The sequence below is a fragment of the Triticum dicoccoides genome, chromosome 2B (assembly GCF_002162155.2).
Source record: "Triticum dicoccoides isolate Atlit2015 ecotype Zavitan chromosome 2B, WEW_v2.0, whole genome shotgun sequence".
NCBI lineage: Eukaryota > Viridiplantae > Streptophyta > Magnoliopsida > Poales > Poaceae > Triticum > Triticum dicoccoides.
This window is the reverse complement of record NC_041383.1, coordinates 154963396-154975404: the sequence shown is the minus strand read 5'-3', so window position 1 is coordinate 154975404 and position 12009 is coordinate 154963396. Positions and strand designations below refer to the sequence as shown.

Below are 12009 nucleotides of genomic sequence, written 5' to 3'. Positions count from 1 at the left end.
GAGATGTCGTTGTTGGCATTTGTTTCTTCTTCTTTTTCTTTTGAGCTTGTTGTGCTACTCGCCCCAGCGTTCTATGTATCGGTGTTGGTTGCTTTGGAATACAAAGCAGGGTAACCCTTTTTCGGTAAAAATTGATCTCACTTAATGTGAGATCTCACACAAGTCTCCCCATAATTATATTATGGCAGCAAGGATCTTCCATTCAAATCCTTCTGTTTGCAAATTGATTGAAGTTTTAGTTTTGTCACAAGTCAAACTTATTTATTTTTACCAAATACATTGAAAATTTTGATAGGCAAATCTATATTCATTTGGGAGGTAAGAAAGAAAAAACAAGTTTGTCATTAATAGTGAGGTCAAAAAAAATGTTGCACCTTTTGTCACTATTCATTGCTGAAATTTTTATTGTTCATACCTCCCAAATGATTTTCAGCTTGAATTTCTACATGTCTCCACTGTAACATGGTTTCCATCTTATATTTTCTACGGTTTATTTTAGGGGGTGTCTGCTGTTTTATTATGAGCTTTTGTTTTCGAGAAAATATTGCAAGTTTTTTTAGGAGAGTTCTTTCTCAGTGGGGATGAGAGCCCAACAGCAAATGGAAATGCAGAGCCCATCACGAGCCCAGGAACAGCCGCGGGAACCTCCTGGCGAGCGGCCCATCACGAGAAAATGGCGGGAAAAGCTCCAGAAGCGAGGGAAAACCCTCTTTCCATTCCCCAAATGCGCGCACAGAAAAAGATGGAAACCCACGCCGACGGCGGCAACCCTGCTCCAACGAAGCCGGCGATGGACGAACCACGCGGCGGCGCCGATGCCGCTGAAGTCCCGTCCTTCGCCGGCCCCGACGCGCTCCCCGTTCCCCAGCCGGTACGCTCTCCTCGCCGCCCTCCGGGCACCACTCGATGGATTCGCTGCCGCCCGTTTTGTTGAAGATCTGCGTGTTCTGATCTCGCAGGGTATCGTCGCCAGCGCGAGGAAGCGGAAGGCTCCGGCTCCGGCGACGGCGAAGGCTGTCAGGAAGCCTCACAAGCCGCAGGTCTGTAGTTCACTGTACCCATCATCTCACTTGATAATTTAGTTAGTCTGAATTTGTCCCCAGCACTTGCTTTGCTGTTTGATTCGTCTGAAGCTCTTGCATCTGTGTTGTGGCATTGTTTGGTGGTGTAGGTTGAAGTTGAAGAGCCGATTCAGATGCCTGTGTACTATGGACGTAGAGAACGGTTTTCCCGTGTGCGTGGCAACGATTTGGAAAACAAATGTGCTCACTTAATCGGCGAGCTACCGCTGCAGCCACAGTCCATGTCATTGGTGGATCTACAGCTCTGGGTCTTCAGGCTGTTCCGGCTGCATCCAGAAACACAAGATCTCGATATCAAGGGGCTCCTCAAGCAACGCAAAACTGATTTCTTTGACGAAGAGTCCTCCGAACCGGACTGTTGTTTGGAGGACTACCCGTGGGGCATGCATGAATTTTCGACGGACAAATGCTGGAGTTCCTATGCAAATAAATTGAAGAGAAAAAAACATGTGACGCAGAAGTTCATGTTGTATGTGCAATCCTCTGAGGTCAAGCACTACGACATTTTGCTCAAAGCCGTATCTGCTGATTACTCTCAACTGGCCACGGTTGTGTTGCCTGGGACGGAGTGCCTGGCAAGAAGCCGCTTCGCCTTCCGTGACCTTGTGGACGACCTGACGATGACAGCGAAGGAATTGGTACATTATCTCACTGGACCCTTAGGTGAGCAGATTAGTCCCGCTGAGGCGTGGAGGGCAAGACAGTTTGCTCTGGAGAGGGAATTCGGCACCTTTTATGATTCACACAACTTTGCCCCGAGGTTGCTTAAGGAAATAGCACGCAAGAACCCTGGTTGTTTTGTTGACATCAAGGATGCAGAGGTTGCAGAGAGCAAGGGTTTCCGAGTACTGCAGCGTATGTTTTGGGCATTTGGACAGTGCTTACAGGCCTTCCGCGCCTGTCGCCCTGTGCTATGCATCAAGGGCACACCACTATGTGGGAAATATCAAGGGATGCTGTTGACTGCTGTAGCATTGGACGCTAATGATTTTTCCATTCCAGTAGCATGTGCTATCGTTGAGGGTGAGACCAAGGAAAGTTGGTTGTGGTTTCTTAGGAATTTGGAGCGAGCAGTGGTGCATCAGTCTGATGTGTGCATTATACACGACTACAAAAGGGAGTTGATTGATGCTGTGGAAGACCTTCTGAAATACGAATATCGACAGTGGCGTAAAGCAGAAAGCCGGTGGTGCATGGAAGACCTTGCTGAAAACTTCTTTGCGTATTTTGGTGACAAGAAGCTGCTGCTGATGTTCAAGAAACTTTGCCAGCAGAAGAGACGCCATAAGTTTGGTAAAATCTGGAAGGAGCTAGACGAGTTAACGTCCACACATATGGCGGAGAAAGAACGTGGCGCTAGTGGGAAAATGCTGCAGGAATCAGTCAAGCATGATGTGGAAGAGCTTGAGGCGCAAAGTCCATGCAACCAACATGATTCTGTGAAGAATGTGAAGGAAGATCATGCTGATGACAGCAACAGAAAGATAACAAAGTTCTCTGACTGGATCGGTCTGAAACCAAAGGAGAAGTGGTCACTGGCATATGATCGAGATGGAGCAAGGTATGGCATCATGGGCAGTGTTATATCTGATGTATATAAGAACGACCCTGTGTTGAAAGGGATCACATGCCTTCCGCTCAGTGCGATAGTGGAGGTGACATTCCTGCGCTTGGCAAAGTACTTCGAAAACACAAGTGCTGCAGCAAACAAAGCAATTGGCAACCCATCAATTAACTTCCCGGAATGTGTCCAGGTTGACATGAATTCCAAAATGCAGAAATCTGAGACGCATACACTTACGTATACGTACGCCGATGAGAAGAATGCTCGTGGTGAGGTATTGGATCGGAAGTTTACAGTTAAGGGAAGGAAGAGGGAGGTGACTGTTCACCTGAAGTCGGAATATACCCTCAGCAGGAATAAGTCTGAAGGATCCACAGTTGAAAAAACTGCTACCTGTTCATGCAGCAAGCCGCAGCTACTTCACAAGCCCTGCTCTCATGTCATCGCCATCTGTTGTAAGATTGGGGTTAGCTCTGCTACATACATGTCCCCATACTACAGCCTGCCCTACCTAGGTAGGACCTGGAGTGGAAAGTTTGATGAATCTAAGATCTCACGTGACTACAGAAATATCATGCCATTTGGATGCACGACTACCTGGATCCCAGACAAAAGATTGGAGTGTGGTCTGCCTGTTTTTGTAACATCGGACTGCGTAGCAACTGTCATGGAGGAGTTAGAGCCACAATGCAGCACTGGAAATGGATCAACTGAAGACAATCAAGGAACCACAGCATGCTCAGAAGAACCTAATCAAATTTAAACTTCTGTTATTATCTGTCAGACTCCAAGTTATTCATATTTTGGACCCTAAATAAGCACGCAGTAGTTGCTGTCGAGTTCATCCTATGTAAACTCTGAATCTCTATGTTATCTGCAATGCTTATATTCTCATGAAAACTGAATTTCAGGCATCTCTCATTTACTTTTCTAGCTGGTTACAGTTTGATAATTTTCTTGGAACTAATCTATTCTCAAATGCCAAATCATTCCAGACGACATCATTTATTGTTCAGATATGTTTGTCTCAGCAAACAAGGATGCTGCAAGATCTTATTTTCAACCACAAATAAACTTTACATTTTGTCCTCATTTCTTCCGGTGACGACTCCAGAGTTCCTGTCTACAGAAACTGCTAAGAAGAACCAGTCTACAGAGACTTATTATTAAGTCTTGCTAAAATAAACAGAGTAAACCGTAGAAATGATAATGTTGCGTCGTTTGTCAATTCTTTGCTACTGTTGTTTTCATCATGCCTGCATGAGGAATGTATATGTCGAAGCTTCTCCCTGGTAGCGTCGCTGTTTCTACGACCATTCTGGACTCCGATGTGCAGTTGTTTTATTGTGTGTCTGTTTTCCTTCAGAATGTTTTTCTTTTGGTGTTCATGACATCCATACCTAACTTTATCGAACTAGCTAAGTAGTTTGATTAGACTAATGAATAATGAATCTACAAAATCAATTTGAACCAACTATTCTTGAGTTGCAGATCACAGGGAGCTGGGCACTTTTCGACTGATAATTACAGTGCTGAGCTTCCCTCGAGATCTACACTGTCTGGTGGTTACCTCTTGTGGTAACGGTGGTGTAATTCCCCCTCAGAGCTTGTTCAGTTACAAGGGGTTTGAAGGGGATTTTGGAGAGGATTAAATCCCCTACAAGTCAAATTCCCCCTCAATCCTCTCCAAGAGAGGTTTAACTGAACAAGGCCTCAGGAGAAAAAACACGAAGTAAGGATGTTCTTGCAGCATCCACAATCAAGGGTGGCGTTTTGGCTCCAGGGATGAACAATCAAATCGTAAAAACTTCAAAATAATTTGTCTTTTTTAATGGCATACATGTCCACTAGACACTTTTAGCATTTCAGAGTGCAAATACTTGTACTACTAGACACTAGCACCCTCTTATATCTCTTCATACGAACACGATTAAGACGATCCACAAAACACCGCAAAGAAGCATAGAAAGTTCAAACTTCAGTTCCTGCCCGGGTTCTTTCTCTCACTGGTTCGTTAGCGCTTGCCACTGCCATTCACCTGCAAAGAAAACGACGTTTGGTGTACTCATTGATGCATTCAACATCCTAGCAGAAAAACAAAGTGTTTAATGAGATTCATTGCACGATTAGGATACACATACCTTTTGTATAGAGATTTGATATCTTGTCGCAACGCCTCGTTGTCGAGAAACCTGTCCCCGCTCTCTGAAACGTCCACAGTGGCAAGCTCAAAATTATCATTGCCACAAAGATCATTTGATTCGAACCACATCTTGGACACCCATTCCTTTCGGAATGCCGTGTTGTGATCCTCCTCTTCCGGCGAGTCGGCGGCGACAAGGCGGTAGCAGTACACCATTTTGGACTGACCTGGTCTGAAAGCACGCCCGATCGCCTGGCGCATCACGGACGGGTTTTCATGGACGTCCAGAATGACAACGCGCGACGCACCGACGAGGGAGATGCCCTCGCCGCATGCCTTGATGGAACCAAAGAAAACCTTAGCGTCCGGTGATTGGTTGAATCTCTCGACCGCCTTGTCTCGCTGGTCTGGAGTTGATTCACCGGTCATGCTGAAAATGTGCATATCTGGAACCCATCCTTTCTCTCTTACGACCAGCATTTCCAAGAAAATCAGAAAACGCACGTAGCGGCTGAACATGAGTACCTTCTCTCCTGCAGCTTCGGAAAGACACAGCAAATTGTATATAAACTTTGCCTTTGCCCCAACTTTGATATCAATTCCACGCATGATGGAACCGATCTTCTCAACGACAATATCTCGGTTCTTGTCTTTAATGTTCTGGATATCCTTTAAGCACGGATGAAGAGAAACAGCACTGCATTTTGCACTTTTGCTGAATTTCCCCAGTCCCACCAAACCCCTCAGGATCTCTTCCTGCTCAGTACTCATTTTCAGAAAAACGGTCAAGTCCAAAAGTCCTGGTAGCTCCTCCGAAAGCTCGCCTTGATAATAGTGGAGCACGTTTGCAGTTAGCTCGCGTAGACTCTCGATGATCATCGCTCTCATTTTATCATTTGCGTCCTTCTGAAGGTTTTCTTCAACCAAATCACAGAACTTATCTGAAATGTTCCTTGACCTTGCATTTTTCCCCAACATGTCCACTTTGCTTAGTACGCGCTTCACTATCCCACGAGATCGCTCTGTTTTCAAGAATTTTGGACGGACAAGGTTCAAGATGTTGAAGACCTCCTTGACATGATTCTGAAACAAGGTTCCTGAGAGCACCACTTTTCTAGGAGTCCTTATACTTCCAAGTGCATTGAGTAGGTCAGTTTGCTCATTTCTCGGAGTGTGGCCTTCATCTAGAATGACAAGACTCGGGACCTTCAGCAACTTCTCTTGGCACATGACTGCTTCTGCTTTATACGTCTGATCCGACACTATGCATGCAAATTGCTGATACCCTAGCAGCAATATGCTTCTCTTTTCTTCCCACAGGTTCAAAACATTGAGTTGTTCAGACCGGCTATCAGCTTTGGAGGAGTAGAAGTCATACAGGGGAATGGGCATGTCCTTAATTTGCCAACGGACAAATTCTGTTCTCCATGTTGCCAGAATGCCCTTTGGAAGGATAATCAATGGCCTTCCTGCTGGGTATCTGGCCAGGAAGCTTTGAACAAAGCTAATCAGCATGAAAGTCTTTCCAGAACCTGGTGCATGTGCTAGAATACAACCTCCAGGGTTGTTCTCATCTGCTAAGTTCTTGATCAAGAAATTAAAACCTTCCACTTGGTGAGGCTTCATCCGTTCTGAATGCTGAGGGTGGATTGACAGAGTACCAGGGGCAACTTGAAGAATATCTCCTGAAGGATTAGTAGTTGCCTCTAGATTGTTGCAGTTTCTGGGTTCTTGCGGATACGTTCTGTAGGATCGGTTGCGCTGATTTGAACAGAGAAAGTAGAAATTAACAAACAAAAATGAACTGAATTAGTCAAAATCTAAAACACATGTCATGGGTGCTCGTATAGGAAATTTGTTCGATCTATTAATCACTAATGACAAATAAACCGGTGAAGAAAATTTATGAATGATGACATCCAGAACTAATCATCAATGATTTGATTGACAAGAAGACGCTATAACTAGTTGATGTTGTGATGCCAAATGAAGTTGTGTACTTTGAATCTTTTAGTAGTTATCTCTAGAGTATTCAAGAAAGTAAATTGGACTAATTTGGACTGGATACTACATACCTTTTTCCACTGTAACTCAAAAATATTCTCAATGCATTGCTGGATCAAACCACAAATACGGCACACAATGCCCAAATCATCTTTCATCACGAAGTCATGATGACAATCATCCACTACTTCAGAACTATTCTTCTCTGACGGAACAATACTGTGATCACTTCCAATGGTCTGGTTAGATAAACTATGTTGGTCAGACTCATCAAAAAGCAAGTAATGGTAGAAAACTATACAAAGTGAATGCATAAAGGAACACAAAACAGTAGTATGATGATGGTAAAGCATCAAAATATGTGTGTGACAACGAAAAAGGATTGGATGCAAATGAAAAACTGGCAGTTTCAAGACAACCAGTAAGATCGTGTGCTCCAACTCTAAACCTTTCAGTGATAAAATGCAAAATAGTCACATAACTGATGGGGATGACAACATTAACATTTTTAAAATTTTGATGATATACACCAAGTACTAGAAGAAGAAATGGTCCTCGGCTATACGCATGTAGTACAAATATTGTATTCTATGGGGCATGCTGGCTGAGAACCATTTCATTAGTGCAGGCATGAAAACAATTTATCAAGGGAGCTAGGCACTGAGGTTCATGAAATGTTGAGATCTAACTTGATATAAGAAACAATGTCGAAGATGGATTGCAGTGAGTTTATTAAAAAGATACCTTCGACATTGCCAGTGCAACCGACATGTCCTTCCAAAGGTCATCCAGCTCATCAACTGGATTGTCAATGGTATCAATGTGATTATAATTTCCCTCTTCCATGGATTCACTTTGTATGACCTCACAAGATATTTCATAAGAATCTACAGCAGATATATTGTTGTTCTCCATGTGGCCTTTACTTTGGACATCTTCACCTTCTCCTTCCCTTGTTTCTTTCTCCTCATCACGACTCTGTTGAAATACAAGATAGTGAACATTATTGGGAGAAACAATTCCATTCATCAATCCAGAGATTGTGATTAATAAACAATATTGTCTCCCATATAGTCACATGTGAAATAATCAATCACTTTTTCTTTTTTGAAACTGAGTGGGCATATTTTCTGGAAAAAATGATGAAAGTAAAATCAGATTTCCCTATAACTCAACAGGGCAAAAGCAGGATATTAAATGTATATTAGAAATTTACTTCACAGACATCATTGAGTTGCTTCAAGCGCAATATAACAATATAAAATGGCCAAGGACTTCTGGTGTTATTGAGATATGATATGTATTAGCATCTAGGCATATATATGAACATGCTCGATGATTACCAGTAGTTCTCTGATTGAACAATATAGAAAAAAAACATGATTCAACAATATTGATTATCATTTCGAGAGTGAACAGTGATGCAGACCTCATTGTGAATGTTTATGTGATCATGTCCTTGCTTGTTCAGTTGTTGTGGCTCTGAAGTATCATGGCCATCGAATAAAGCAATTTCCTTTGGTTTGAAACATAGATGGCAATTAGTCAGTACTTATCATGTTGGCATAAGTTTCGACAAACGCGATACTTCTAAGCAGTTGATGAGGCTTGACTAGGTAATGAGGCAGTTGTGCATTAAATAGATGGTCTATGGGTTTAATCCATCAATGCTTTCTTAATTATCATGTAAGCTATTTGTTGCAATCATGAGAATGAATAATTTCTATTGCCTCCTCTCTTGTTCAGGTAGTAAAAACATGCATAATTGTCCATTATAATATTGTTTGAGGGAAACTAGATGCATTGAAAAACAGAGACTTTTTATGACGAGTTGAATGCACCTCATTGTCGATACCCATGCTGTGCTTTCCTGGATCAACTACAAGAGCTTCAGAATTGATATTCTCATCATTGCGCATGATGATGTCCTGGTCTTGGCAAGGCTGCTCAGCCGGCATGCAATCTTGGGTAAAATCGGCATTTTGCTTAGAATCAGATAAATTTCCATCTCCGAAGGATTTAACCATGTCCTCATCATCAGAATCAAGTAAAATGACCGTTTTCTGAGCCTCAGTACTGTCCATGTTACCATGGGTATGATCTCCAACATCATACTGATCCAAGTCGACAATATTATCAGAACTAATATTTCTCTCACTTTGTGCAGCACCATGTAATCCTGCATCTGATGTCTCGAGCGTGGCGCTGGCACAGGGCAACTTGATAGGTACTTGTTGCAGCTTTTCAAGGGTGCTGATAAGTTGGTGCTTCTTTCTCTCAATTGCCTTGTAATCTTCAGTGGCACTCCCATACTTCAACTCGTCGAATCGTTCGAGAAACCTAAGACGCACAGATCTGGTATGACTGATGATGCTTGACGGAGACTGGGTGCCTGGCAAGCTATCATGCCCAGTATCATGCTTGTGCCTTTTGCAGCTACTAGGATCCATCCTGAAGAAGATAACAAAAAACACTGAAATGTATAGAGTGCATCGAAAATACCGTTCGTGAACTTTCACCCTTGCATGTAAATGCAAACACCATGACCCGACAGACAGATGGCAACATTTAAGTGTGGGCATAACTAGCAATGGTAACAAACACACACACAAAATCTGTAAATTCAAGAAAGATGAACGATTTCATCACAAATTAAATGCCAGCGCTCCATGTTTTCATTCTAATCCCATTAATATAGTCTGCAGCAAAGCATACGAAAAGATCATATGTTTTCCTTCAGAAAATAATCACCGGCAGGAAACAAAATCTCAGCCAAACCCAACCATCCCAATTCCAAACCTCAGGAACAACAAATGGAGATGAAATAAGCCATCAGCGGGAGAATTGATTTTAACCCCTCCAGTTCGCTCGCCTTGAATCATAAACCCCTTTCTTCGTTGGCCTCCCTCTGAACCCCCCCTTTTCTGTCTAGCTCTTGCTGATTGCCCCCCTGGCGTGGTTATCTGCTCAATTAGCTTATAAATGAAAGAAATCTAGTCTTATTATATTCCGATTTGACTAATATGCCCTCATGTAGTTTCCTCAACATGCGAGAAACAGAGGAGGGCTGGCTCGTTCGTTTCAATTCCCGCTTCTCTCCTTGTCCGACCTAGCCGCCAGAGCCACTGCGTCCTGCACCTCCGGCATCCACTGCTGGTCCGGCACTCCCCGCCCCCTTCCGTTCTCCATTGATTTTGCTTGGTTCCTCTTGTAAGGTAACATTCCCATGGGGGATTTGACTGGGGAGGGGTTGGATCGGCAAAGGGATGTGATGGATCTGAAAAGGACGAAGAGTTTAAGGGTACTTTTGTCTGTTCTTATTTCTAATTGATAGTTATATACTAACAAATTTGTTAAAGATGCCGAAGGGGGAAATCAGCCAGAGCTAGATAGAACGGGGGGCTTCAGAGGGAGGCAAGCAAAGAAAGGGGTTTATGATCCAAGGCAAGCGAACTGGGGGGGTTAAAATCAATTCTCCCGCCATCAGCACATGTGCTGCCAGGTAGCCAGCACTAACATCAGAATGCACGAGCATAAGATGGTCAAAGATTTGGCTGCTCTGCTCGCATGCCGCCGCAGTGGCAAACCTAGATATACTTCGATTTGGACCTTAATTTTGAAAATGCGATTTTAATTTCTCACATCCGACCTCTAAGAAACCACTCGATTTGGGACTAATTAGATCTAGAAACCGTCCAGGCCAGGCCAAACCAATGATCCTACCCTAAAAAGAATAGATGCATTGACCACGGTCCAAAAAACCCCAAACCCCCAAAATATAGCACAGAGCGGAAGGGCGGAATGCCCGCGGAGACGAGAAATGGCAGCAAGAAGATAATATACCTTGATGAGGAGAAACAGAGGAACCTGGGGAAGCCGGGTTGCTAGGTGGGAGGGAGGAGCGATTTCTCGCCTCACCGGGGGGCTGGGGCTGGCGAGTGCGGGAGCCGCTCTGTGCTTCTTCCCCTCTTCGAGCGGAGAAGTAAAGTGCAGTGCAGATGTTTGGGTGGGTGTCCCTTCACATGACCTGGGCTGGAGACGAATCGGTCCCAGGGCGTGACAATCTTTTTCCTCTGTTTTTTTTTAACGTTGACAGGAGAACTGCCAAATTCATTGATCAGAAAGAGGTATTACAAAAACCTCCGAAGAAGGAAAGCACCGCAAAAGGCAGCGCAAAAAGAAAAGAAAGAAAAGACACTGCCAGCACCACCACAAACCCGAGCTCCGCCAACAATCTGGCACACCATCGGAAACCATCGACGGGATCTCCAAGGTGACGCCTCCAAGGAGGAAAACGATGTTGACGACACCGTCGTCACCCGATCTGCCACATCTTAGATTTTCATCCGGAGATCTCACGCCTTGAGGTACGAAGAGCAAAACAGGCTCCACAACAGCACCTCCAGGGAAGAAGACGACGTCCGCGGGCGCCATTACCATCGGCAACCGAAAAAATCGATGCAGGATTTTCATCCGGAGCCAGGCCTTCCATCCTCAAACTTGGGTTCCGAGGCCACCCAACGCCTCAGGTTAGAACGAAACCGAGCACACACTACCAAACACAGATTGGTCACCGCCGCTCGCAGGAACAAGGCGCGCACACACCAACTTGACCGGTCTGCATCGCCGCACGCAGGACCTGGGCGAACCCAGCCAGGTCCGGCCGTCCTCCAACCTTCGTGCGCAAAACTGGGCGAGACCCCGCACCGCAGCGCAACGGAAAGGCCGAGGGAAAACAAGAACTTGCCGGCCGCACCGCCGCGCGCTGGAACTTGGCAGAATCGAGCCAAAGCTGAGTGGCTCGCATAGCCGCGCGCAAGAACAGGACTAACTGTACTGGACTGATCTGCCCGAGTCTCCTCTAGCTCCATCCACATAGGACGGCGCCACAGCTCCAAGGAGCCGAGCGTGTACCATGCTTGGAGGAAGAGCCCACCCATCTTCCGCCAACCCCCCGCTACCGCCACCACCGGCCAGCTGACGCCGCGACTAGCCACCAAGAGGCAGCCATACTGGCCCAGATCGGGCCTCCTCCCCACCGAGCGCAGCGCCGAAGGGCACCACCAGATCTGGGCAGCCGCGCAAGCACGCCCAGACATCCAGCAGATCCGCGCCGGGAACGACCGCCAGTGCCACATGCGCGCGCGCACGCGTCGCCCGTGCCTGCTGCCCCCGCGCCGGGCCGAGCTTGGCCGCACCGCGCAAGCCCCCACCCA

The 12009-nt window shown here is 45.3% G+C and overlaps 2 protein-coding genes across 4 annotated transcripts; one reads left to right on the top strand and one right to left on the bottom strand.

Moving 5' to 3' along the window:
* The first annotated feature begins 673 nt into the window (after positions 1-673).
* Positions 674-3548, top strand: LOC119360710. Its single transcript, XM_037626234.1, has 3 exons — positions 674-871; positions 960-1040; positions 1172-3548. The coding sequence occupies exons 1-3, from the start codon at positions 674-676 to the stop codon at positions 3407-3409; spliced, it is 2517 nt and encodes an 838-aa protein (XP_037482131.1). The 3' UTR covers positions 3410-3548.
* An 884-nt stretch (positions 3549-4432) lies between these two features.
* Positions 4433-10899, bottom strand: LOC119362721 (protein CHROMATIN REMODELING 35-like). 3 transcript variants are annotated; one of them, XM_037627969.1, is made up of 7 exons: positions 10712-10899; positions 8635-9244; positions 8223-8309; positions 7538-7771; positions 6865-7032; positions 4788-6550; positions 4433-4684 (listed from the first exon to the last, which is right to left on the bottom strand). In XM_037627969.1, exons 2-7 carry the CDS (start codon positions 9241-9243, stop codon positions 4681-4683), a joined length of 2865 nt encoding a protein of 954 aa, XP_037483866.1. In that variant the 5' UTR covers position 9244; positions 10712-10899; the 3' UTR covers positions 4433-4680. The 3 variants fall into 3 exon arrangements, with proteins under 3 accessions (XP_037483866.1, XP_037483863.1, XP_037483864.1); XM_037627966.1 differs by having other exon boundaries at positions 10637-10817; XM_037627967.1 differs by lacking the exon at positions 8223-8309 and having other exon boundaries at positions 10637-10818.
* Between the last annotated feature and the right edge of the window lie 1110 nt (positions 10900-12009).